The sequence below is a fragment of the Anopheles ziemanni genome, chromosome 2 (genome assembly GCF_943734765.1).
Source record: "Anopheles ziemanni chromosome 2, idAnoZiCoDA_A2_x.2, whole genome shotgun sequence".
Taxonomy (NCBI): Eukaryota; Metazoa; Arthropoda; class Insecta; order Diptera; family Culicidae; genus Anopheles; species Anopheles ziemanni.
In genome coordinates this window covers 88,930,621-88,956,785 of record NC_080705.1, presented here as the reverse complement: position 1 = coordinate 88,956,785, position 26,165 = coordinate 88,930,621, and the positions used below count along the sequence as shown (strand labels likewise).

Here is a 26,165-nt window from a genome sequence, read left to right as displayed (position 1 = left end):
AATATTCCACGCCATGTGCGTCATCGTTACAGTACAATTTTCTCCCTTCGTCAACACCTACCCAGTTATTCATCGATTAATTTTCCATCCACGATGCAATAGAAGCAAACACAACGTACAATAAAAATATATATGAGAGTAAGATAACGCTGATAATAGTTATCTTGCTGCAAACATTTGTAAAAGCAGATTATTGAAACAAGATTTGATAAGCGAACGAAGGTTAATACATACGACGACGTTGAGTTTGCAAATATTTCCTTTAAGTGGAAATCAAGATTATCTGCAAAGATATCCACCACTAGCGACTGTTAAACAACCAACGACACAACTATATACATGCAGTTTGTTATACCTCGCATCGGTTTGTTTTATCCTGTGGGTAAACAATTCACCACTCCCAGGCATTGTGCAGCTCTAAATTTGAGAGATTTACTTTATTTGAAATGTATTTCACGTAATCATACTCAGAATATATAACTTAACTCTACTGCTTGCCCTTGCGTGTCCGCACGCATCTAATTATGCAGCGAAGCTTCGTTTGGAAATGGAAAGTGAACGTAAATAATCAACAGCGCGAAGCCGTTTGTTACCTTTCTTCTTACTTTGAATAAAGTTCCATTCACACCCTGGACGCTGCGATGATGCTCGTACGTGGGTCGTGAATCCTATACTTTACTTTTCCTTAATCCCATTTTATTTGTCTGTCCACTATTGATTGGCTTCAGTGACAATGATTGAGCTAACTATCGTTGGAAGGTTATTATGTGTATAATGGCTGTTGTTGTCTGTGATACGTTTCATTTTCCTTGTTTTCGTGTAGTGTGTATTTCAAACTTCATACTTCTAAGCTAATCTAATGTCTTTTCGATGTAGGGTTCTAAGAGACCCGTCTAACCGCGCTCTAATGGGATGCATAAAATTGAAATGGATCGCAAAGGAACAGAACAGCACTAACAGGGAAGGTATTTTTCACGTCTTCACGTGACATGACCGTTTTTGAGTCCGCTGAGGACATGCTTTACGTGCAAAATATATGCGATTGCAGTTTTTACCTTGTGTTTGATTTATGATTGCTCAATTTGTTGGACTATGACTAAGTGGAATAATTGTAACATTGCACACAACGTGAGGTATGGGGCGATGTCGAGAAGGACGATTGGGAAAAAGGACTTCGCATCAACGCAAAATTTGAATGGAAGTTTGGTTGACTTCACTCTTCGAAAGCTAAACTTCAAATATACCATCGTGATGTCGTGGATAGATTATAATAAACCGAAGAAGAAAGGATTGAAAATTGGATTTTTTCAATATATAAAAAAAAACCGTGTGTCTATCCACTGCCAATTTCAATTGACAAAACACCTATATTTTCAGTGTTTGTGGGAACCTACGCATGTAAAATTAATCCGATAAACTAAACTGCTAGTTCCTCTCGGCTTGTAAGCGACGGCATTTTGTTTGGGGTACACGTTTTAGTCGCACCTTCAACAACAAAAAAGAAGAACATCCTAATCCCTAACGAAGCTGTTCCGGACCGTCTGCATCTCCAGGTGGAGCTTTCAAACTATCCAAAAGGGAACCGAACTGACCTTGACGATGGCAAGCACCGTAACATAGTTACCCTAATCTGGCTCTATTCGTAGGGTTTCGAACTGTTCGATTACACTTCGTTTTTCCTACCACCACACCACCTCGAAGTACTAGTCGGGGTGGAAAATCGATCAAACGTAAATTTACTCAACGTTCCCTTAAAGGCCCCCCCGTGCACAGAAAGGTCAGCTTATCCGGACGGTTTCCGGAACGGCCACTTCCGGCCTAGGGTAAAGCAGACATGGACAAAACTTGGCAGTAACAGGCGAGTGAGATCCCAGGTGAATGTTGTTACATGGGTTAGTGGATGTTATTATCGTTAAACCGTTCAAGGCCAAACACACACGCACGCATGAACGACGCTCTCGTCGGTCGTCCTTGACACTTGGGCAGAAGTATAAGCGACACACCCACAACACGGACAGCGTAGGCTCTTGGAGCATAGGCAGGGCAGCAGCTTAAGGGACTGTGTAATACCCAATGGATTTGTTCGGTTTTAGCCTCTCGCATTCTGTTACCTTTTTTCTTATATTTCCAACCGGTTACGGTTTCTAAGGGAACTCTTGCAGGAATTTGAGGAATTCCATTAGAGTGGAATACAATACGGAAGAGGTAAATATTGATGGGAGCATAATTCATCTTCTTAGGATTAAATTATTATAGTGCGCGAGGGATCGCGGTGTGGATGTCACTCGTCCTTCCGCTCCCCAACACGCACACAGCGTACAAAGAAACGATCGCATTAATTTCATTTTATGATTAAACGTAAGAAGCACGCGGCAGCATAGCTATAGCGAACAGCAACAAACGGAAAAGTAGTTAAACAGTCAAACACGCGGGGCACACAACATATGGGGATAGGCAGCTCGTGCGTTCAACTTCGGGGTTTTTTGCAACAACCCCGGCTATCATCCCCGGGGAGGTAGATTGCAGGGGGAAGTGAGGGGGTTGCAGCTCGCGCGATGTAGCTGCAGCCGGGAACTCAAACCTCATTCGTGCCAGCATCCGCGGCGACCTCGGCGCCACCGTCGGTGTTGTCTTCAGTCTTGTTTTCTTTATCCTCGTCGTCGGCGGTGGCCTCGGTCGTCGTCGTCGTCGCCGTAGTTTCCTCGCCATTTTTGTGCTCCACCACCTCGGGTGCCGGGGCGGCCAGCTTCAGGAACACCTCCAGGTTGTCCACCTCGTTGGCCAGGTCGAAGTCGTCGTAGTCGCCGCAGTACTCGGTGTCGTTGAAGAGCTGCGGGGGCAGGGCGTGCCGCGGGTTCGGATCGCTGATCGTGCATCCTTTGTGCTGCGCGTTCGTCTGCATGAAGTCCTTCTCCGCCTCCTGGCCCGGCTCTGTGATGTCGATGACCGTGTACTGTATGTGTTTGCTGTCCATGATCATCGTGACTCGCTGTTGGCGTTTCTTCACCTGATTTCCCGAGTAAAAAAAAAGATAAAGAGTGTTAGAAATGTGATCCTCACTCCTACGTCAAAACATCGTTTGTGCCGGGAAACCCATCAACACTCCGATCGCATCAAATGAACCATCTGTTTCTAAAAAGTGCACCCAATTTGATCGTCGGAACTGAGTAGAGCGAAGGAGCATTTTTTTATGTTTGTTGCTCAATCAGCTTAAGCACACTCATTTGTCCTACCTCAAAAGCAAATACCGAAGGCAATATAGCAGCACCCCATTTACATCTGGCACTGCAGTGGCACTCCCGACCACACTACAACTTGTCCGTGCCCCTGGGCCGGGAGAATTTTCACTAATCGTGTGTATACTAATATTTCACGCGTCTGCGGTGTCAGCCCGGCCCGTGCTCAGCACTGTCTTAAGACGTTGGCTTACTTCACGGACACAACCGCGATCAATCAAGTCACAGGAAGCAGAAATAATTACCCTTGATTAATACGGAACGCCAGTGAGAAATTTAGTTATCACACTTCTTTTATTCCAATAACAACCTCTCCCCACTCGGTGTTGATACATCGGAAGAATTTCAGTAAAAAAACTAAACTCTACACATTTCACCAGTTTGAGGTCGATAAAGACTTTACGACAGGTATGCCCGTAATTTGACGTATGCAAAATTAAAATACAGAAAATATTTACTTAACAAATCGTCAACAGAACTTCCTGTAAGATCATTAAACCCAGGAATAAAAGTCATGGTTTCGCTTTGTTCTGCCCGCCTGTCTGGAGGTGAAGGGCAGTTTTTTTTAAATGACTGATAGTAAATCAATTGGATGAAGGCAATGAGGACTTTTACAACCGCTTCGTGCCTTTTTATTATAAGAAGGATAAGCCAACAGAGTACTCGACGAAGTGAGCTGGAGGGAGGGCTTCATTTCCCCAGTAAAGCGAAATTAAAATTTTATTCAAAACATAAAAGGATATGCTATACTTTTTTTCGTACTATTCTGCCTCGTAATAATCATAAAAATTATTAAAATAGTCGACAGAACGGTCGGTGAAAAGAAATATTGAATTGAAAGAAAAGAAATATTAATGGAAAGAGGGCAAGTAAAATTTTCTTTTTATAATATAAACATAGGCTGATGGGATTCAAATTTGGGATGGGAACACAGGAAATATATTAGCCACAACAAAGTTTGTTAAATTTACTAAGGAAAAGTTCGGAAAGACTATCTCGACAAGACAAAACGCTTCAAAGTCAAGCTTTCTGTAAATAGATTTTCCAAGGTAAAGGATGGATTTTCCAAGGTCCACCTTAATTCACCTAGCCGACCGCAATAAGGAACCTATTTTTCCGACCACTATCCATTCTTTGTCTTGAAGTCATAAAACAACCAGGGTAGACGCTTTGTTTTGTGCATGGAAAAACAGATCGCGATCGCGTAAGGGACAAACGTTGCAGCTTGTTTCTCGTAGTGGTCTAAAATTAGTCCACGATCACGGCGTTATTACTGCTGCTTGCTGGCCGTTTTCCTCTAAAACAGAAGAAATGGCCTTGCCTTGTCGGTGGACCGTCGCGTCGATCGTGGGGACAGGATATAATTCTTCGTTTAACGCGTTTCAAATCGAAGTGGAAAGGATGTTTCGGTAACGAAAATAAATACACCCCATGGTCGTATAAAGTTTGCCCATGAATTTTCCGCAAACCCGTCCCGTACAAGGAGCGAGAAAAGTTCTATTCGTTTCTCTCTCTCTCTCCTTCTTTCGAAATGGTTCGCTACCAAGAAACCAAGAAGCAGCAGCGGGCAGGAAAACTTATTGCTCCAGAGATCGACCTGATCTTACACACGCTCAACATCCATCAATCCGATCGATGGAAATTGACCATCTCGCTCAACGTCGGGCCCCCGTCCCCGTGTGGTGGGGAAAAGACGTGGGACGGACGGTGGGCAGTTGTGGGCAGATTTATGGGCATAATATTTTCATTCACCTATTAATCCTACAATACTCAGTCCTTCCCGCCCGCATCCAGTGCCATCGACCATTCCTTACTCCACTCTCACCGGCGGCTTCAGACCGCAAGCAAGAAGGTGCTATTTTTGCCTGTCATCTGATTTACCCATCCAACTCATCCAACCCATCTTCACCTCCCGCCCTCACTGGGCAACATTTCATTCAATCATACCCCATCACTCACGGCTGGTAATTGCTGCTCGGATTTTGTTTTCTGTTTTTCCCAGTTCCTACCCCGTCAAACCCATTTCCCGGCCCTCGTTCGACCGGGTGTGCCAAGTTTGCTTCCCACTTTTCCATCGTGGCGAAGAAGCAAAACGCATTTCCTTTTTTGCAAACAACATTGAGAGCTCGGTGCGACCAGGAAGAGTAGCGTTCCTCCGAGCACAAGCTGAGGATTTCCCTCTTTCATCATTTGCTTTTTTTCCCGTTCCTCTTGGATCTTGGTGTTCTCTGCTTCAAGATCATCCCCCAAAGCAACCTCCCTCACGAGGAAGGAGGGAAAGCATCGGGAGATCGCCAGCGAGAAGAAAGAAAATACAGCTCCACCGGTAGTGTTTTCTCTAATGCTTGCAAGCAGCGCACGTGTTTGGTTGTGTGCGGCTTTTGCAAAATCACTAAAAATATAGGCAACGACGACATGTCCGCGCGCGCTCGAGGTTAGGCAACTTTTACGTGCTTTCGATCTTCCGTTCGGGTGAGAAAATCTTTTTCCAACCCGAACCTGAAAGAGAAAGAGAACTGAAACACCCTTTGCAGCATAGCGTACAAGCTCATATGCAAAGCGAGGTTCGAGCGGTTCTCGACGACGATATGCTCGAACGTCACATGCACAAAATCATTAAAATGCGAACCCATCGCATACAGCTTGTGTGTGTGTGTGTGTCAGAGCCAAACATCATCCGTGCCAAGCAGAAGCGATTATTTAATTCGCCTCCGAGAATCGTGTGTCCAACACCATGTTTCAAGACGGAGCGCGCACACAGGGTGCGATAGATAAAATTAGACATTCGATCTTTCCCAACGGTTTTTCCTTGGGCGGTGGAAGTCGGAGTAGGAGGGTGGAGCGTATGATGTGAAGGGATTTTCCGCAGGAAATTGGGCTGGGTGAGTGGTGAACAGTTTCGATCGAAAACGGAAACGGATTGGTCGTGTGTTGGAAAGGAAAACTTCCGTCATCGATGCCGATGCCATTCGAAAGATATTGCACCCAATTGCCCCATATTGCATGTTTCCCAGTCCTTTTTTTGCATGAAGCAAAGATCACATTAAGATCGAATTGATCTTCTAGCTAGTATGAATTACAGAAACAGTTTCAAGACCAACACAACAAGTTCCCTTCGATGATACGTGCCAAAATAAGAACATTTGATTCTGTTCTGTTGAACGAGTAGGCTGTGTCAGAGCTGTAATTTATGATCACACAAGTAACGGCTCATTTAAATCAACATTTATTGCTCACAAAGCCAACTAGTTGTGTGTCTTTTTCTCTATTGTTCATGTGCCAACGAGCGAAGAAAAATGTTTCATATTTTCACTCACACGTATTACGGTATTATCTTTTGCCGCAAATATTAAGGATGCGTTTAATTAAATAAAAAAATAATAATTTAATAAAATTAAAAAATATTTGTACAATTTATTGCTAAGTTAGTTCGGACTTGAAATTAATTGAAATCCTCAAACAACAAATCCAACAAGTGAATCTCTGAAAGTGTGAAATCTTAATCCGCACATAAACCTAAACGGCTTCAAAGATCTCATTTTTTACGGTTCTGACTTTTCTTTTCTTGGTGCAGAATAATCTTTCACGACCACAAACATTATCGCACCGTGACACGGAAGTGGCCAGCAATTTCGTTGAGGAACGTGAGTCCTTTTGCCCGACTCAACCATCGGCTTTCTACCCTATGCGTACTTCCCACTCACCTCCCGGGCGCCGCCGGAAGGTTACACGACATTTGAGCATGCGTCGGATAATTATCTCATCGTTACCTTCATCTTTTTTCCGTCCGCACATTCTCACCGCGGACAATCGCCGCAATGAGCATGTCGTGTCAAATTAACGCATCATCAGCCAATTTTTACCGGTACCATTTAGCGGATCATCGCCAGAACATGGGGCGAAACATTTGCCAAAAGGAAACAGATTCAAACTTTGTTTATGGAAGTGCGATAAATGTGACATTATGAAGTAATCAATTTAGTGAAATTTAAATTTTTTATAGTGAATGGAAAAATAACAAATTAGAAATGCAATTTCCTAACAAATAATATGATAATGATTGGGCCACACCGGTTCCGAAACCTTGATTCAAAGGAACACAGGGATGCACTAATATGTAAAAATAATCATCATCCGAGAACGAGCTGGGGTGATACAGTATATTATGCAATATCACGAGATTAGACGCTAAGCCAAATACACAACAATGCCACGTTGCACCTGCCGTGCAAATACTGCTGGCAAAAGTTTGCTGCTGCTGCTTTAATCTCGTGTAGCCATTTGTTTACCGTCCTGCGCCAGAGAATCCTTTTTGAAGTCTACTAAGCTACACAAACATTAGTTCATGCCATCGCTCTCTCTCGCATGTTCTATTCATGCTCCTCTTTTTGACAAACACAACAGGTGTTCATGATGCTCAGGTTCAGAGCAGGTTGCACTAATGAAGCACCTCTACACCCGCACAGATCATAGACCCCTGACCATCGGGATTCTTGTAGCAACATTCTCGCTTGATCTGTTGATCGTAAGTATCGCAACACACCTGAAGGGGGGAAGGTGTCTACGACCAGACAACCCTTCCCGCTCGGGAGACAGAGAGATAGACGCTGCGCGCTGGTGGTGTTTGCTTTCGGTGAATTTTCGGCGATCTGGGTCAATGCACTTGATCCGATGATCATCGGCCGGTTTTTCCTCCCACCGCAACGCAATGCAGCTATGAGGTCAATGGTCTCTCGATCTCCCTGCCTCATTTTCCCGTGCGTACCCTTTTACACCAAACCTTCACGGCCGCCGTCGCTCGGGGAAAAGCGTGATCGAAAGTGGCGTCTCCATTTTTTCGCCAAACCGCAAAGCCCTAATGCTGCGACGTACACTGCCGAGAGGTGTCATCAAAACACCGACACGATCTGTCACGATGTGTCACGATGAAATTGCTTAATGCGGAATGAGGTACCACAGGGAAGGGGAGGTACACGGTGGTAGCCCTATTCAGGTTGCGAGGATATAGCCAATTAGTGATCTATGACATTATGCTTCGAGATCGTAAATTGCAGGCAGCATTTGCCGAGTTATTAAGACTAATCGATATTTACCATCCGGTGTTTACAGTTATTTTATGTTTATATAAATCACTAAACGATGATCATTAAGATCTACGTTCTTTTCAAACATTCTCTGAGTTGCTTGAGACCTCGGTGGTTTGTCTTTGGCAAAGCTCAGAAATTACTGTTAAATCAGTTGTTCATTAAGTTAAAAAATAAAATATCCTTCCCACCTTCGCCGACATGATCATGCTGAACACTTGCTTCAGCTACAATTACACCACAATTGGATTTCGGATTTTATAAATACACTTTCGGTCGGTTTTACAACATCATTCACCACAGACCGTGATCGGTTTGGGTTGTTTTTCTTCAGATGTACTCGATTTCGGTGCTTATTCAGGGCCGATTCCGAGGCGCGATCTGTTTGGGTTTCGGTGTTTATGGTTTTTGTGTGTGTTTGGACCCCATGTTTCATAGGTTTTGGCAATATTTTATAAATTTATTACCCTTCTTGTGGGATCTTTTTTTTTGTAAATTGTGAAATCTACAAAAGAAAAATTATTATTATTATTATTGCTTCGTTTCGTAAAGTCAACAACGACAATCGCACCCGGGATCTGTTGAGATTTCGATCTCGGAATGTTTTTCGCTCGGAATTTGTTGTCCACCGTTAGCGGAGCAGCAATTGTTTCAAGACAGGTTGTTTAAATCGAAACATTGCGCCAAGTGCGCCATACAGACCCGAGCTTGTCGAGTCGAAAGGGAAAGCGAACGGAGGAGGGACAGACGATCGCAACCCTTTTTTTTGGTCGTTTATTTGGCACACGACGGAACGGAACGACTTTTCCCCCTGTTCCAATGGGAAACCAATCCCCGGATCACCTCGCCAGGACAAACACAAACACACACACATCCGTCCTTGGCGATCGCGAAGGTCAATCGGGGTATCGACACAACCATCAATGATGTCTTTGAACAGTACACCTCCCAGTGTCGTCGTCCCAGCAAAACAAAAAAGAAGGAAAAACCAGCCACCGTCTGGCGGATGCGGGAATCACTCACTTCACGCTTTTCCTTGCAATTTCATTACCACCAAAAAGGTTCGAACACACAGGAGCGGATCAGTGACAACGGGTTGATGAAAGATATGGTGGTAAAATAGCAGCGGTCTTTTATTTTAAGTGTTCCGCTCTCTTGTCGCGTTTGATGCAAAACGATCCGCATCTATTTATGTGCGTCAAAGCACCAAGTGTCGTCAAACCCGCATGGCGTCTTCGCCAGGCGAAAGTAAGATGTGTACCCGTCCGGCGTAAAATGTATAAATTCGCTTTCGAGTCTTCAAACATATACGAAGCACAGGAAAACAAATCAACCTCCAACGCCAGCACAGAAGGTTTGAATCATCGTATGGAGGAGGGTGTGGTAATTAAATTCAAATTAACTAATTTGCTCACTGCTCAATTCTGGCACCGGCGGACGCCCGTGAACGAGCAGTTTGTAGGCAGAAACGTTGCATGTCAATGGAACATAGGACATACCAAAAAATAAAAACTCTTGATTGTTTTTATTCTTATCGTGTTCAGTAATCTTCTAATACCCAACAAACATGGCAGAGAAACAAAAAGTTTACGAATACCTGACACTTTTCAAATATGCTCCGTTCCTTTTCGTTTAACCGAGAAGGTTTTCCTTATTCACAGAGAGAAGGAAAAGAAAGCAGCAAACGGCGGCGACGAGAAATTGTACACATTGCTTGCGTGCCCTGGCGAACTTTGTTGGCAACAATTTGCCTACATTGTACCATCCGGTGCCGGATTGCTCTGTGGGGCCATTCTTGAAGCTTGCCACACGTTTGTCGATCGATGCGATCTGCGATCTGTCTTAAATGGAGACGAAAACGATCGACTTCAACTGAGCAGTCTCCCTTTCAACCAAGAGGGCTACCGTGTTGGCCAAATATAGCAACAATCTTCCTCTCAATCGAATGTTGCCAAGACGGGTTGCAAACGGTGTTAGTATGTGTGTGTGTTTGCGTCCTGCAACGTTTCCGCTGTCACTCAAAGATGAAGGTTGAATGTTTTACTTCGGATGCTGCAGTTCAGCGGTGCTTTGGCGAAACTCTAAAGACGTTCACCTTGAAACGAAACGATCGAACGGTGGGCGGCCTTGACCGGTGCTGAATTTGGAAGTAAATCCAGTGGAGTGGTTCATTTCATCTCCCCCATGCAGCCTGATAAAGCTTTGCATTGAGTGTGTCAGATGAAAGCATTGGGTTTGTGAATTTAAAGTTTTGTCCAAGTTGTTTCTCTAATTTGGTTTGTTGTCGATGAGAGATCAGATTATGTCAAACTAGCAGTATGGGTTTATCATAATCCTATACCGAAAAATATCTCATTAAAAACCCAGGAAATGGTGTAGGAAATAAATGAAAATTAATAAAACTGAAGAAAAAACTGCCAACAACTATTAAATGTTTAACATCGAATTGAACAAAGTTGGAAACACGTGGGGCGATACTTTTTATCGGTTACTTTAATGGATGGCCTAAGAGCAATTTAGCATTTTCTTCCAGTTCCTTTGGGAGTATTCTTCTTCTCCATTTCATTAACGGCAATTCTACCGGGCAGACATACCGGCCCCGGGGGCGTCAGCAATCCCTCCATTACTCCATTGCGATTCAATGGCACTCAGTGAGCCGGAACGGTCCGTGTGGTTTCGACGATGCGCTCATGCGACCAGCTTTCATTGCCATCCATCCGCTTTTACCATCCTCGTCTGCCAACGGGCATCGGCCAGCATGCGGCACTATTCCGCTTGAATAATGATAAGCCCAACCCCGAACCCTCACCGACCGCCTGGGGATAGAACCCGGAAGACCGAACGCTTCGAATGTCATGCTGGAGTTGACCGTTTAGTGTGGGTAACGATGGAACGAACAGCCCCCACCCCGTGCTGCACTTTATTGCACTCTAATTAGATGCATTATGCACACCCCGCTATCGACCGATTGGGCGGAAGGGGTTCGTGGGTGGAAACAATGGAGTTCGCTCCCGGTTCCGGTATATGTTCCAGAAAAAAATGGTGGCGTGCTGCAAAAGGGTTGTTGTTTGTGGCCACAGCAGCGCATTAAGAGTGGAGAACGGAACAAAAATCAATTCCATTGAAAAAACCACAGCAAACAAAAATCACGGAGGTGAGGCAACCACAAAAAAATAAATGTTTTTATTTTTATCGTGAACCGTGGAAGAATTACATTATCTTTCTCTCATCTTACCCGAGGAACTAAGGAGCCGCCGCTTCGTGCTCCTACAGTTCCAAACGAAACCAAGCCAAACCGAACCTCGCCCCGAAATCCAGCGTTGTGAAACGTGGAAAAAAGGCATTGGATCGGATCATCCACGGAGCAGGAATGGCTGGAGGGGAAGAAACCGCATTAAAATTCATCTTGAGGTCTAGCATGCGCAACCGACGGACCAATAACCATCCACCATTCTCGGCTCGCTGGTGTGCGTTGTTTTGGGTGGCTTATTATTAAACAGCAAAATTAAATTAACCCCAAAACAGCACGGACAAAAGTTGCAGAAAACAACGTTTCACTAAATATTTTGCCAAACAGAGCGCAGAGCATAACTCACGGCATGATACCGTACGGATTGCAGAAGATGAATCAGACAAATTGCTGGTAACCGGAGTTGATTGGGATTGTCTCGAAGGGTTATTAAAAGCGAAACAATTTCCTATAAAAAGCACAGTGGAGATGCTGTTTTGAAAAACATTATCAAAGCAAGCGTCACCGACTACCGTTCGGGTTTTCTATCTGGTTTTGCAACCATCGCACGACACTGAAGATCATGATCATCGGAGTGTGGGAAGACACAAACATTGCTGGCTGTACCGGATTTATTTTGAAATAAATTCCAGCAAGATCTGGGAAAGACAGCCGACTGACGCAGCGTATCAACAAAATACGAATTGCATCCGCCGATATTCCATTTGGGAAGACTTCCCACCACGTACCGCTAGTCAAATAAATACTACCAATATCCAAAGTAAACGAATCTGAATAAATCGATACGAGAAGAACAAAGTTTTTGCATGTATGATATCATAATCCTTGGAACATGGACTTCGGTAGGGAAGGTTGGGTCAGGATTTAGTCATAAAGAAACGCGTCCTCGAGATGTTTGTCTCCAGACAAAGCAGGTTCCGCGGATGGTCCTAACAAAGACATGGAATTTTTTCATGCTTTAATAAAAATGCATAATTGCCAATGAACTGACACCCACGCCAGAGATGGCACGCGGAAGAAATAACAATTTAACGAACCGGACGATCCCAGTAGGATTGTTGAAGCCGCACACATTTTACCCTCGAGACAACAAAGATTCCAAACTGGCCTTTCAATCAACTTTAAACTACAACGGGGCCCGGTCTGAGGAAAATACCACTGAAATGAATCAAATCTTCAATGGACTGTTGGCTATGTCAGTTGCAGCCGCGACAATCCGTGACTCATCCGTGCGAAGGGTGTGGACCTTTATGTTATGTTGGTAGAAAAAAACACCACCATAACGGGGGAAAAATGGTCCGTGGTACGTGAGGGTTCTTATCACGGAATGCTTTTTTAAGTGCATGAATGCGGCGACATGATAACTCCCTATCATCCATCACGACCAGGCGGCCAGCTATCCAGAAACGCACAAAAAATGGACCGTTTCCCCTCGGCGTCGGTTGGATTCCTATGAGCACATATCAACGCGCTAACACGTTCTATGAATCATTCCATTGGCTACTGAGCGTGATGCTAACAGCTCGTTGTGGTTTGCATTAGATTAACGTTACTTCTTGCGCTTTCTCATGCATTGCATTCGACCGACCGCTGCTGTATATATTTGAACTATTCGACAGTCCACCCAACGACCATCGCCCTGTTTTTGTTTTTTTCCCCCGTTTGCATGACATCATCAACGTCTCGCGGCCGCTTCAAAACCGACGAGCAGAAGAGCTCCACCGGATAGGGCTGTCATTCCGTCGATGCCGTCGAAAAAAAAAGCAACCACTCGTTCTTTACGGCGATCTATGCCAACGGGGCGCGAAGGACTTTTACATGCCCTATTTGGAATTAGCTCCGTTTTGGAGGTCGGTCAATTTACTTTAGCCCACATAAAAGCTACATTGCAGGCCGAAAAGAATCGCTTGCTGCGATTTAGCATGGTGGAATTTTCGGGGCGGCTTTTTGGTGCGCCGTGTTTACGTAGCGTATCGCAAGCCGCGATGACCATCTAAGGAGGGCCCTGGGCTTGGTCTGCATTTCTAATCGCGCGCACACAACACAACACACGGCAAACAAACGGAAGTGGCAAACGCCTTGCGCCTCCGCCAGCCACGTCGTGTGTCTAGCGGTACAGCGGCTGCTCCCAACGATGGTTTCACGCTCTCTGGCCGCTTCTCGACTTAAAGAATCGGAAAATATTTTCCCAACACATCTTTTTTTTACGTGATTATTTATAACTGTTACACTCTCGTCCATCGACGGTGGCGGCCGTATATACATACAAGCCACGGGGATGCCTGTACGAAAAAGAATCCAATGCCACGGACGGGAACCATGCGAAATCGGATGGGATGGTGATTTCCTCGTTCATGGCCATGGCCAAGAGCGGGTGCCCGATGTAGTCGTTTTCTTGGTTTTGTTTACGACAGTCCCCACCCCGCCTAGCCATCCTCCAACACCCACATTCCGCTTACAAACTTACCTCTTTGTTGCCGGACATTCCGCTGACGTACACTTTGATAACCATTTTGATATCGGCGGTTTGTTGGTTACGGTTTCGGTCGAATACGTTCGGCACGGTCACTTTTTTCCTCGGCTCGGCGACTGACTAACGGGATGTCGCGTTTTGTTTGGTACGCAAGATGATTCTCGAGATGTTGCCTTCCCACTTTAGAGCACTTTCGTCGTCGTGGCTGCCGAGGGGTTTTCTATCTCGAACTCCACACACTCACTTTCGCTCGCCTTCTCACTTGCCAACTAGCGTTTTGAGGATTTGCTATTATATTGCTAGCGACACGGCTATTGATGCTTTCACAACCCCGCGGGAAAGACCACTATGCACGCGACGGTAGAATTTTGGGGAAAAAATATTTTACACGCCCCGCGGAAAACAACCACACCATACACACACACACGCACAAATCGACTGTGAAGACGTGTATTGCTGAGGGAGGGGAAGAAAAAGAATAATAAATACACGCACGAACACCACCTGCGAGGGAAGGAATTTTTGAATGATAATAATGCACCCGACGGTGATGGGAAATTGACAAAAATATCGAATCTTTCGTGCTCGCCCGGAACACGAATCACACACTTGCACAGCGCCACAACGGCAATTTGAGGGAAAGGACTTTTCAATGCCTGCGATACAACCGACGGACCCAAAAATACACACTCCTGTGACGAGATAAAACCGGATAAAAAAGCGAACCGGTGGCTGACAAGAATCCTGGATGCTGGTAACTGTCCGCCGGAACACCTGCACGTCGTATTGTGCACTACTAGGGGGATCGATTGGAAACGAAAAGGTTCTTTTCGACTATGTGATGGAGGTAATGGTCATTTATTTGGCTTCCGACCGTAGTTTATAATACGCACTTTGTTGTTTGCTGTTGCGCTGATGGAAACTTAAACAAATTTGCTATTACTGCTCCGAATCGCTGCTAAAATCGTTCTGCGATCGTTTGTGTGATTTTTGCAGTCAGAGATCTTTGACAGTGGAATATTACGGTCCGAATGCGTTTATACTTTAGTGTCGGTAATCTGAACCAGGTTCAATGTAGTTTGAAATTGATTTTTTCAAACTAGCTTCAAGCAAAGTGTCGTTTCTCAATTTTCTATAAACCTTGTCTAATATTAGACCGTTTCCGACTTCTTCCTTTCATCAAAACAAAACAGAATCAAACCATCATACGAATTGTTTAATAATTTTCCCTATTTATTCATGCTTCAAACCACATCACGATTTCTTAACACTGCTACCGTTTACACGCGCGTTTTGTTTGAATGTTATGTACAAACGGCGTGGGACACTGATCTTTTTAGCGTAATCTGTGTATGCCCAACAGGGCCGTTACATAACTTGCGTTTCGTCTGCCGTGCACTCTACTCGCGGACTTAAATTATGATTTCAGTGTTACCCAGCTCTTCGTCCGATGGCAGCACAATCTGGGCAGGATCTACAAAGTCCTTACTGATCGGTTCCAGGCCGGCAGCTTCCCGACGGCGCAGCTCGAGGTATGCTTCACGCTGCGACCAATCCTGCAGCTGTGGGTCGGGAACGTACGCCCAGTACACGCTTCCCAGGACGAGGCAGAGTGTGACGGAGAAGAAGAACGACGCATTCATGGCACTGCGGTCGTTCGTTTCGTCCTTCCGGTCGAATCCATAGCTCACCCAGTTCTTACCGGTCGTGGTCGACGATGCTGCTGCAGCTGGACCGGCAGCAGCCGCCTTCTTCGGTACTTCGATGGTTGCGGCATCCCGATTCTTCTGCGACGACGAAATAAGCCGAGCGCTTCGAGCGGAGTGATTTACCAGGCTCCGAACTAGCGCCGCATTGGTCAGTCGCACCAAGCTGGACATTTTGTGGCCGGCTTTGGAGTAAAACTTTTCAGCAACAGAGCTGCTCAGGCACAACGTTGCTGCTGTGAACAATCTTTGTTATTTGCTCCACTTTATTGACAGCGAATCTATGACATTCGCTTGAAAGTGATCTAATCGGTTTGCACAAGGTTGGGAGGATGTTGTTAATTCGATTTAAAAAAATCTATCCACTTTTACACCACAAAAATTATTTACAAGAAATACTAAACTTAGTACTTTTCAACGCCAGTGGCCCTGAAAAAACTTGTAATGTTTTATTTTGTTCAATTACACATTCAATTGGCGGTGTTTCGTTGCTGAAGTTGGCGCTCCCGGACAACTAGCCTTTGGGATCACAATAAATTTTACAAAACACCTGTATTACCTGAAATAAGACTGATTGTAAGGCATAAATTGAGTACACGCATGATGTATTAGAATATTCGATATTTATTACGGAAATAAAGTCATACTGAATTTCTTTCTTCCCTCAACAATGCAATTCTCTCGTTACATACAGTTTACATAATCATAACGATACTTTATCATTTCATAGATTGACTAAACTTATATAGTAAAGCGCAAGATAAAAACAAGAAAAGTCGAATAAAAATTATGCACCCCGATCCGATGTCACCAAACCGGGAAATGCTTTGTTTGAAACAAGATCCGCCATCGGGTTGCAACCGTTCCAACTTTCGTAACAATCAAAAACAAAGATCGATGTTCACACCACATTGTTCCACGGAACCTTACCGGATAGAAGAAACTGGTGCAACTGTGGTAAAGATTGGCCAGCAATTAGCATAGAAATAGAAGGATATTTTACTATTTACAAAAATCCCGCGCTGGCGGTATATTCCAAAATGTTCCATTATCAAACAGCGCTCACATTGCACTTCATTTTTGGTCGAAACCGTATTCACTGCAGCGTAGGCTGGGACATGGTCATAGCTGGCGGAGGAAGCTGCTGGTACTGCTGGCCACCAGCTGTGACTGAGCTTGTACTGCTCGGTGGTGCATTGGTAAATTGCAATCCACGCAGTGCTTCCGGTTGGATTGTAGCACTGACCGTAATTGGTGGCATTCCCGGTAGAGAAATGGGGGTCGTGACCGCGTTGCTTTGGAATAGTGTCGAAGTTGGTACGGTTGAAGCATGGTGAGCGGGTGAATTCGTGGGGTCCGGAATTGGTTGAACCTGTGGGTACGTGGAGTACATTTGAATCGGCGGTTGGGACCAGGTCTGCTGTTGCTGCTGCTGTTGACTCTGCAGGAAGTCGATTGTGGTAGACATGGCGTAGTTGCTCGAGTTGGACGGTGCGGATACTGCAGCGCTTGCTGGAGTTGGAGCACCATACATTTGATAAAAATCGCTAGCCAGCGTCGATGGCGGAGGCACCGTGCTGGCCGCCATTGAATAGGGATTTGTTGCCATAGATGTTGCCGGATATGACAGGTTCACCAACGGGGCCTGCGGCTGTTGAGAAGGAGCAGTGGGAGCCTGGGACACGCTTGCTGAAAACACCGGAGAGTGAGAAAAAGATTTGGTCAATTTGAAACACCTTACGGTGGGTTCTTTGGCGCCATACCTTGCTCGGAGGGTCCCGAAGGTGGTGTATAAATCGCAGGGCCAACATGAATTGGTGGCGACGCGACGCCTTCTACAGTTTGCATCGGGTTGTTGTTGTACGTAGGTTGCTTTGGAGTCGTTTGCGTTTCAACGTTATTGTTCACCTGGTCGGTAGCACCCGTCGAGGTGGACATATTGGCAAACTGATTTGCCAGGGCTGCTGTGCCATCTCCCATCGTGGAAGTGGTGGCCGTTGTAGTCGTACCACTGGGTGGAGCAACCGTTAGTAAATCGTTGGCGGCGCTGCTTACGAGCGGTGCGAAAGTATTTGCCAATGGGGGCACCATCGGAATGAACGGTACATTGCGGTTCGTCGTGTCCGCAAAGCTGGTAGTTGGCATAGGCTGTCCATATGCTGCCGTAGTAGTTACTGCCCCTCCAGTGCTTGTGGTGACTGGACCGATCGATACGGATTGAGCTCCTCCAGTGATTCCGGTTGGAGGGTTCATTCCTTCGCTTGGTAGCACCCGGATTGGTATCCGATGCAGATAGCCATAGCCAATACCACAACCCAAACTACCTTCGCCGCCCCATTTCGTGTTGGGCGTAATTGTCACCTCCCGGCAACGGTCGAGATCGGTATTATACACGTACATCTTGAGAGGACGTCCCTCGTGGGACTCGATCAGCGTAAAGAGATCTTCACTTTCGTGCAGAATGGAGTCGGCACCGATGATGTAGTCTGTGAATGGAATCAGGCCGGCTTCCTCTGCCGGCGAAGACGGATGCACCTCGAGAATATGCCACACGTTCTCGTTTGCGCCCTCGAAGGAGCAGAACCGTATGCTAACGCCTAGCAATCCCTGTCCACCCCATGTGCTGCTGGGGGTGATGTCCACCAAGCGAATGTTTTGTGTTTTGCTGCTGTAAACAGTCATCTGAATGTCCTTGTCGATGTTTGCCTTCAGCAGCTCCTTCAGCGTATCATTGTCCTGATCGAGCCGAGTGTTCCCGATGGCAAGGATAAAATCGAAGAACGCCTCCAGCCCGGCCGTTTTGCCCGGCGAGTTGTCTTGCACCTGTGCAAATAGAGCAATAGGCATGTTTTGTACAACGCTGCATGGTACACGTCTAGATATCCCCGAAGAGCGCCCCAACAACGGTGTTAGGTGATGGATCGAAAGTGAACACGTCATCTGTCACTTCTGGGGGATGCTTCTGCTTTCTTCCCGGACACGGCTACTTACCCGCAAAACATGGTAACCCTCGGTACCCCCACCGGGAACGGAAATGCTGTGCGAAAGACCCATCGTTTCTAGTTCTATAGAATTAGTAATACAGTTTTGGTATAGGCTCCTTTTTCACACCAGTGCCGGTCGACCACAACAGGAACAATTGGACGTGCAAAACGATTCGTTTCTTCTACACTAAGTTTTTAGAGAAATAGCAGGTGATGACTGCGGATATAATTTGACAGTTTTGTAGCGAAAAAGGGAAACAAATATCCCAACTAGCCTTTGACACTCTAACCAGCCATTTGTGTATTGTTGTGCTTGTTGTTCATAATTTTACTGTTTTGAGTTAGTTTGGACAGTTCCAGTTCAGCGTCGCATAAGAGCGGGTGGTTAGCAGTGTACGAGGTTCCTGAAAGGGTTAGCGGAAAAGTAAGGTTAACTTAGGCACGACCGCGTGGTGTCGCCGAGCTGGAGCTCAAGTCAGAGAAATCCTAGCCGACGCACATCTCGTGCTGTTTGAGTAATCAAGCGGATCACGAGTTTCGTGCGATCTGACAAACGGAAGGAAATATTCCTTTCGTTACGGCGGGTGAACATCCGCATTTTGACTGCGCACTAGCGTGGCTGGCTAGCAATGCTCCTGGCCGCATGGTGGTAGTCAAAATGTGACGCCCACAGAAAATCAGAATTAAAGAAAATCAGAACACAGAAAATCAGGACATATGGACTTTAGTAGCCAGTCCTTAAACAATAGAGGTCTATATCTCCAGGTTAGCTTGCGAAGGCCCAGGAAGCTGGATTCAATAGCCGTACTGGAGTAAATCCTCGCCGAAGTGAAGAAGAAGAAGAAGAGTTAGTTTGGAAGTTGTAATTTTCATTAGTTCTCGGTAGTTTTCGTGCGTAGGAAGTATAGTAAAATTATGATCTGCCGCACCGGTGGTATTCTGGATGTTCGAAGTAGTGCTACTTCCGTCAATCGGCAAACTCAGTGCTGGTCCATCCAAGGTATATATAACCCCCAGCAAATTGACAACATGGATGAATAGGCCTTTCAACTGGTAGGTGCATAACTCCTTGATGGACCCTTTATGGGTGGGTGCATAAGCCACTTATTCATCGGGTGCTTCACAGTTACGTGGCTCGTTGGGATGAAGCATTGAACAACAACGTAAACAACGATTGAAAGGCAAAATACGCATCATAATTTCACTCGCGTGATGCACACCGTAGAGCAAGCGAACGTCTTGTTAGCACTCGCGGCAGTAGTGTTCGCGAAATCGTGTGTATTGTGAGGATGTGAAAGGTTGTTTTGGAAAAGGAGATCGAAATCGCATCAGCCATCTACAGCAATCAATATAAACAACGACCCCCGTGAACATTGGGAGTGTGGAGGGTGAAAAAATACCGCACCAACGCCCGTGTCCTTTCCCGCGTGTTTGTGGATGATTGTTTTTAATTTAGCACCAGAAGAGACCAGTACCGTGGTGGATGCACGACAGTCTACGGCGACGAAAACATGGCTGACCAGAACGAGAAAATTCTTCACCGTCTACTACAAGTCGACGGCAACAACATTTGCGCAGATTGCGACTCGAAAAGTACGTGTACCACCGTGCGCCGTTCCCCGAGTGTGTGTTTGCGTGTGCTTGTGTGTGCGTGTTTGGGTGTTGTGTATTTTTTTAAAATAGTTTTTTCCTCTGGTTCGTCTAATGGCAGGAAGTGTTCAAGAGGCAATAGGCTAATGGGCTGTGGTTAGTAAATAGTTCTCTTGCGTACCCCTCCGGTTTGTTCCCCGCGGCGGAGTGGCTACTCTCCGGGCGAGCGATCGACCCGGGGCGGTTGTAGTTTGGAAGGGAGGCAAATAGCAAAATAATGACTCATTCATTCATTTTGTTGGCCTCTCTCGCGTTTCCGTGACCTCCTCTTCTTTTTCCCCCCCGGGACGGTGATCTGCGGCAATCCGCCCCGGGTACAGGATCAGTCTGAACAGAACCCCCCGTGTGTAGAAATCTATCTTCCCAAGTCGACCATGGATGCATAGATAGTGGAAATGATTTATTTTCCCTCTGTAAGTTACATGGTTATGATTCTCACTCGGGATTGAAAAAACCACCAGCAAAGTATGCGGTACTGTTTCGGGATGCTGCATTGATGCTCACTCGCCACGTTTTAATGCACGTGCAGGCACCAGTATCGAAGCATTTTTGATGAACCTACGAGAAAAGGGAACGATAAACGGGGTAGCCCCATTAGATGTTTTCACTTTGCGACTTCCATTCCCCATGATGAATCACCGATGTTTACTGGAGCGTTTTTCCTATGCTGCAACCAAAGCAACCATTTTCGTTTCGAAGCAATCGCTTTTAGTTGGTGGCATTTCACGTATAGGTAGGCTATAAGAACTAATAAAACACCACGGTGCGTTTGGCTCCGCGGAGTGTAAAAGTCACCCGACCATAGCAGACGCACCGCGAGGTGAATGCACTCCAGAACCACGCAACGATGTTTCTATGGGTGTTGTTATTGTTGTTATTCTCATGTACAATGTTCCTCATTCCCGTGTGTGTACGTGTGAGTATATGCTAGCGCCGTACCCGCGCGTACGTTGTCTGGTGCGTCGGGAGTCGGGACACGTGCACACTGGACGAAACGTCTTTGACGACTTTCCTAACTTGGATTACTTTTATTTTGTTTTGAATCAATTGTATCTCAATTTGATAATTTAAAAAAAATACTGTAGATTACTCAAAACGGATACGTAAAATGCTATGTAAATTTCGTATTAGATAAAGTTGACCTTCGAGCTGTATAGCAATGTTAGTTCATATGGTTAAACAACGTTTGATTACACTTCTTTTAAAAGATACAGTTTATTCAAGGGTACTTCAAATGTAAAGATTTCCCCCTAACACACTGTGCGATAATCACTCTGTGGGGTCTCTTTGCGCTTCCCTCAATAACAACAAAACGCCCCACGTAGCTTGATGGAAAACGACCATACGGCTTCGAACAGGAGAATGGAGAATCAGAAAAGCTTCTTAGTAGGCGCTGGAGGGTTGTGTGATAGCAGGAGATAGTGTGCGCGCGGAGAATAAGGGAAGGGGAGCGTTGTGGGTTTGTTTTGATTTTGAAACCTACCCGGCCGTATCGCTGCCTTTTTTGGGACGTCCTCAAACGAGGCTTCGTTTTTAAGGAAGGAGGAACGAGGGACAGACAAGCCTAGAGGTATTTTTTTGATGAACAACAGAAAGTTCTAAATGCTTTGGATGGTAGACACGTGTATGGGAATTCCCTCATGGTTTTGAAGTGTTGTTTATTACACTGCTTATCATGCACCTTTATGCCGAGAAATGACCAAATATTTGATTCATAACGTTGTAGCTTTCCAAAGCGAAGAACTGTATGCTGCCTGCCCTTGCCAGTCCGATGCCGTTCTTGAGGATTGCTCATTCTGTGTTGGACAAGGATACCGAATTTATCCCACAATTATGCTTGTTAATTGGTAAAGCAAAGCGAAACCTTATCAACCAACTGCGCGAACTGGTTCATTAGGGTTGCTTTTTCTTTATTATCGTTGGCGACCAGTTGTGTTCAATCGTACCATATGTTGTAGGAATTCGAAAATGGGTCTGCTGTTTTTGTGAAATGAACTACAGTTAACATTGTTTCCTACGTTTCATCTGCTAGATCCAGAATGGGCTTCCTACAATATCGGAATTTTCCTGTGCACCAGATGTTGCGCGGTCCATCGCAGCATGGGTGCGCACATATCGAAAGTTAAGCATCTAAAGCTGGACAAATGGGAAGACAGTCAGCTGGAGCGTATGATCGACATGGGCAATAAGGCGGCAAAGGTAAAGTACGAGAGCCGCGTACCAGCATGCTACCGACGACCGAAGGAAAATGACCCACAGTGAGTAGAGACACGGGAAACCCCGTCTCAGACTACATTTCAGTGCAACTGGGTATATTTTTTCTCACCTCTTCCCCGTTTTTCCCCCAGAGTGCTGATCGAGCAATGGATCAGAGCCAAGTACGAGCGTTTAGAATTCTGCATGATTGAACGGCCCAGCTACACGTCCGGCCGGATGGAGGGTTTCCTGATGAAGCGCGGCAAGGAGGACAGCCGTTACCAGCCCCGAAAGTTCGTTCTATCCGGGTTGCAAGATACGTTGCGTTACTACGTGAGGGAAAAGCGTGAACCAAAGGCCATACTGCGGATATCGGAGCTGAACGTCGTGTACGCCCCGATGAAGATCGGTAACCCAAACTCACTGCAGTTGACGTTCATGAAAGACGGAACGACGAGGCACATCTACGTTTATCACGACGATCCGGAGGTGATAAACAACTGGTACATGGCTATCCGATGCGCCAAACTGCACCGGCTGCAGATTGCCTTCCCGAGCGCCTCGGAGAGCGAGCTGGCCGATTCGCTAACGCACGACTTTACGCGCGAGGGCTGGCTGCTCAAGACGGGTCCGCGGGCCACGGACAGCTACAAACGGCGGTGGTTTACGCTGGACGATCGCAAGCTGATGTACCACGACGATCAACTGGATGCGAACCCGAAGGGTGAAATCTTCCTCGGCAATCAGCTGGATGGCTACAGTGTCCGTATCGGTGCACCGGCCGGGGCCAAAGATCAGGGCTTCAGTTTTACACTGTTCACACCCGAGCGAACGTATAATATGTCGTCGCACAGCGAGCAGGACCGGGACGAGTGGATTGCGGCAATACAGTGCGTTCTCGAGCGTCCTCTCAGTCCGCAGGATAACTCAAGTAGGCAAAGCATCAGAGTGCTAGAGTGTGACTCTACTGCAACCATTAACCATGAATGTTTTCAGTTTCAGCACGACTAATACGGAAGCGCGGAGGAACCAACCCAAAGAGTATCTTTACGGGTAGGTAATAGGAAAGCTAAACTCAATGCTCTCCAGCATCCCCTCAACCGTGGACGAATGCCAGGATGTAAAGATGCGCCAATAGGCAGCAAGATGAAACCCCTCATTCAATGAGACGCACTAAATCCCGCCAACTTTTGCACAGTGAACATTTACAGCCTGAGCTAGTGGTGAAATCATCAAAACAAACAAAATGAGACAAAAAGCAATCCAACATCGCAAACAGTTGTTTCAGCATATATTTTTAATTTAATTTAACCTACTTTAAGGACGAAACAAACGTATGTGAATTGCTCGCTAAACATATGCCCCCTATCAATCCACAGGCAGGTTAGGTTGACTACCCGTAGTAGATTCACTTTAGATAATTGATTGTAGATTTACTTTATTTCGCTTCCAGCAGCGACGTTAAGATTAAGTTAGGGGCCAGAACGAGGTGCAAACGGAGAGTTATTTATTGACAAATAGAAACTGTCTTCGAACACAAGCACAAAGTGAGCGCTGTGAAATACTCAGCAAAGGATTATTATCCTTTTAACTATGCTCCCATCACCTGGTTTCCTTCGACCACACATGTTATGTTGCTTGCTTCGAGAGAAAGAGAGTGGTTTGAGCACCTGCATTTCTATTCGTTTGAAGAATTAAAAAAGCGATGCACACAGACACACAAACACATATTTGAGGTAGCGTCAGATTGTGGATAGCACAGCACGGATTTTTTTCTTTACAAAGTAGAGTTCTCACCCCGTATGGTTAAACCATAAAGTAGTGTAGAAAATCAAATGGGAAAAGCAGAAAAAAAGTTAAGCAACATTTAAAATAAAGTAAATAAATTAAACATGTTTAAGCAACAATGTAGAAAGTATGTGTAGCTTGCAAGTATGGCAGGAAAAATAATCCCCTAGATAGGATAAATTAAACTAATTCGATCTGAACATCAGGAAACAACCATTCAGGAGAAAGCACCCGAAAACAAGTCACAGTTGGAAGTGTACCAAACAATATTTTAGTGACCAGTAAGCTGAAATTTAATGTTTGAAACCGAACTTATAGAGAGCGTGAGGCTCGGAAGTTTACGAACAGCAACATACAAAACCAAACGTTACTCATAAAAAACATATTCGAAAACACGGAAAGCAAAACAATATCCCCTGAATCGAAGTAACGAGACAAGTTTAAAAGAAACGATGAAATTAATACTGCCCCCGATGATTATCACAATTACGTTTACAACCGTGGACGTATTTTCGTGCACCAGTTTTCCATCCGTGGGACATTATGAAGGTCAGCTGGAAGAGATCGAGTGTGTGAAAACGTGGAACAAATATCTGACGTAAAATTTAAGTAAGATTAACTCTTCGGTAGAAATATTGGAACACAAGTGTTTGACGACTAATGAAGGACGTATAGTAGGAGGAGTTATTAAACAAAAAAAAACAGAACTACACAAATCTGCCAAAAATAGCTAAATTAGGAATATTCTAATTATATAATAAAACCGATCATGTAAATGCGATGGTCGGAGCAGACTGTAGAGTAATTCATAACCTTGCGTAACCATAAAAAAAATGATGGAAAACAAAACTGATGGCAAATATATTTGTCTTTGTATTTAATAGAATTCTTTTTTTCAAAATTAGACATCTATTCTGTGTGGTAAGGCTCGATCGTGTACGAGCCAACTTCACATTTTACCCACCCCAGCCAACTTTCGTCTATAGTGCAGCCAAAGGTCACCTCTCGGAACACCGGAGTGCGCTTGGTTTCCAGAAACTTCATCCTTTCGAACATTTGCATCGCTCTCGTGTTCGAATCCTTCGTGATGGCTAAATAGTGCTCGATGTGAAGGTGTTCCACGCCGAAGAGTAGCATCAAAAGGGTTGCCTCCCAGCCAAACCGTTTCCCTCGGGCACTAGCCTCGGCGATCATAATTTCGATTTCACCCGCAGTGCGCCTTTCGCTGTTGGTCAGCTGGTCTGTTCCCTGTCCCTGGGGGTCTTCGGCCTCTGTGGTTGATTGTAGGAAAATGTTGGTATCTCCAACCAAGGCAGCAATCTCATCCCCCGTTTTTTCAAACAGTGCTCGATCGAGGATAAGGAAGGTACATTCTGAAACGAACCCCAATTTTGTATGAAAAAATGGAAGGAACCCGTTGGACCGCTCATTTACTGTCTTCGTCCACTCGCCAGCTTTTTTGCATTTCGTATTCCTCGTCGAGAGTCAGCGGTTCGGAAGCGGTCAGTTGCTGTAGCTCCTCGTTTTTCATCCATTCATGGTATCTACGGAATTATATTGAAAATTTAACATCTGAATAGCGTGTTACTTTTAACCTTTTCATCTTGAGAGCTTACTTTGCAACATGTTTACTTTCATAAGGAACCAAAATTACCGCTCTACCGACTATTTTTATGTTTTCGTTAAGTCTCATTATTGCTTTGGCATACGGGAGGGAAGGTGAGTCTCTTATCTGAAATTAAAAATATTAGAAGGAAGAAAAGTTCTCACGATTGCTTGAAAATTGATCGCATCGCTA

General features: G+C 45.3%; 5 protein-coding genes across 5 annotated transcripts; 1 reads left to right on the top strand and 4 right to left on the bottom strand.

Annotated features, from left to right (window-relative positions):
- Window positions 1-2,295: 2,295 nt before the first annotated feature.
- Window positions 2,296-14,493, bottom strand: LOC131288407 (SH3 domain-binding glutamic acid-rich protein homolog). The gene is made up of 2 exons (XM_058317542.1): window positions 14,038-14,493; window positions 2,296-3,007 (listed from the first exon to the last, which is right to left on the bottom strand). The coding sequence occupies exons 1-2, from the start codon at window positions 14,080-14,082 to the stop codon at window positions 2,576-2,578; spliced, it is 477 nt and encodes a 158-aa protein (XP_058173525.1). The 5' UTR covers window positions 14,083-14,493; the 3' UTR covers window positions 2,296-2,575.
- Window positions 14,494-15,268: 775 nt separating this feature from the next.
- LOC131281172 (NADH dehydrogenase [ubiquinone] 1 beta subcomplex subunit 11, mitochondrial) lies at window positions 15,269-15,994 on the bottom strand. The gene has a single exon (XM_058310432.1). The coding sequence runs from the start codon at window positions 15,921-15,923 to the stop codon at window positions 15,456-15,458; it is 468 nt and encodes a 155-aa protein (XP_058166415.1). The 5' UTR covers window positions 15,924-15,994; the 3' UTR covers window positions 15,269-15,455.
- Window positions 15,995-16,355: 361 nt separating this feature from the next.
- On the bottom strand, window positions 16,356-18,875 carry LOC131287204 (Golgi reassembly-stacking protein 2). Its single transcript, XM_058316238.1, has 3 exons — window positions 18,741-18,875; window positions 17,513-18,572; window positions 16,356-17,438 (listed from the first exon to the last, which is right to left on the bottom strand). The coding sequence occupies exons 1-3, from the start codon at window positions 18,801-18,803 to the stop codon at window positions 16,846-16,848; spliced, it is 1,716 nt and encodes a 571-aa protein (XP_058172221.1). The 5' UTR covers window positions 18,804-18,875; the 3' UTR covers window positions 16,356-16,845.
- Window positions 18,876-19,952: 1,077 nt separating this feature from the next.
- LOC131282698 (arf-GAP with dual PH domain-containing protein 1-like) lies at window positions 19,953-25,242 on the top strand. Its single transcript, XM_058312226.1, has 4 exons — window positions 19,953-20,326; window positions 22,416-22,641; window positions 22,732-23,510; window positions 23,576-25,242. The coding sequence occupies exons 1-4, from the start codon at window positions 20,245-20,247 to the stop codon at window positions 23,638-23,640; spliced, it is 1,152 nt and encodes a 383-aa protein (XP_058168209.1). The 5' UTR covers window positions 19,953-20,244; the 3' UTR covers window positions 23,641-25,242.
- Window positions 25,224-26,095, bottom strand: LOC131282699 (alpha/beta-tubulin-N-acetyltransferase 9). Its single transcript, XM_058312227.1, has 3 exons — window positions 25,984-26,095; window positions 25,802-25,911; window positions 25,224-25,740 (listed from the first exon to the last, which is right to left on the bottom strand). Exons 1-3 carry the CDS (start codon window positions 26,058-26,060, stop codon window positions 25,277-25,279), a joined length of 651 nt encoding a protein of 216 aa, XP_058168210.1. The 5' UTR covers window positions 26,061-26,095; the 3' UTR covers window positions 25,224-25,276.
- Window positions 26,096-26,165: the final 70 nt, after the last annotated feature.

Coding starts and splice junctions, on each gene's coding strand:
- LOC131288407 (XM_058317542.1), bottom strand. CDS start 14,082: ATGGTTATCAAAGTGTACGTCAGCGGAATGTCCGGCAACAAAGAG. Junction 3,008..14,037: donor GAATGTCCGGCAACAAAGAG/GTAAGTTTGTAA, acceptor TCGGGAAATCAG/GTGAAGAAACGCCAACAGCG.
- LOC131281172 (XM_058310432.1), bottom strand. CDS start 15,923: ATGTCCAGCTTGGTGCGACTGACCAATGCGGCGCTAGTTCGGAGCCTG.
- LOC131287204 (XM_058316238.1), bottom strand. CDS start 18,803: ATGGGTCTTTCGCACAGCATTTCCGTTCCCGGTGGGGGTACCGAGGGT. Junction 18,573..18,740: donor AGGGTTACCATGTTTTGCGG/GTAAGTAGCCGT, acceptor CTATTTGCACAG/GTGCAAGACAACTCGCCGGG. Junction 17,439..17,512: donor TTCGGGACCCTCCGAGCAAG/GTATGGCGCCAA, acceptor CGGTGTTTTCAG/CAAGCGTGTCCCAGGCTCCC.
- LOC131282698 (XM_058312226.1), top strand. CDS start 20,245: ATGGCTGACCAGAACGAGAAAATTCTTCACCGTCTACTACAAGTCGAC. Junction 20,327..22,415: donor CGCAGATTGCGACTCGAAAA/GTACGTGTACCA, acceptor TTCATCTGCTAG/ATCCAGAATGGGCTTCCTAC. Junction 23,511..23,575: donor CAGTCCGCAGGATAACTCAA/GTAGGCAAAGCA, acceptor GAATGTTTTCAG/TTTCAGCACGACTAATACGG.
- LOC131282699 (XM_058312227.1), bottom strand. CDS start 26,060: ATGAGACTTAACGAAAACATAAAAATAGTCGGTAGAGCGGTAATTTTG. Junction 25,912..25,983: donor GAAAGTAAACATGTTGCAAA/GTAAGCTCTCAA, acceptor ATAATTCCGTAG/ATACCATGAATGGATGAAAA. Junction 25,741..25,801: donor CTGGCGAGTGGACGAAGACA/GTAAATGAGCGG, acceptor GGTTCGTTTCAG/AATGTACCTTCCTTATCCTC.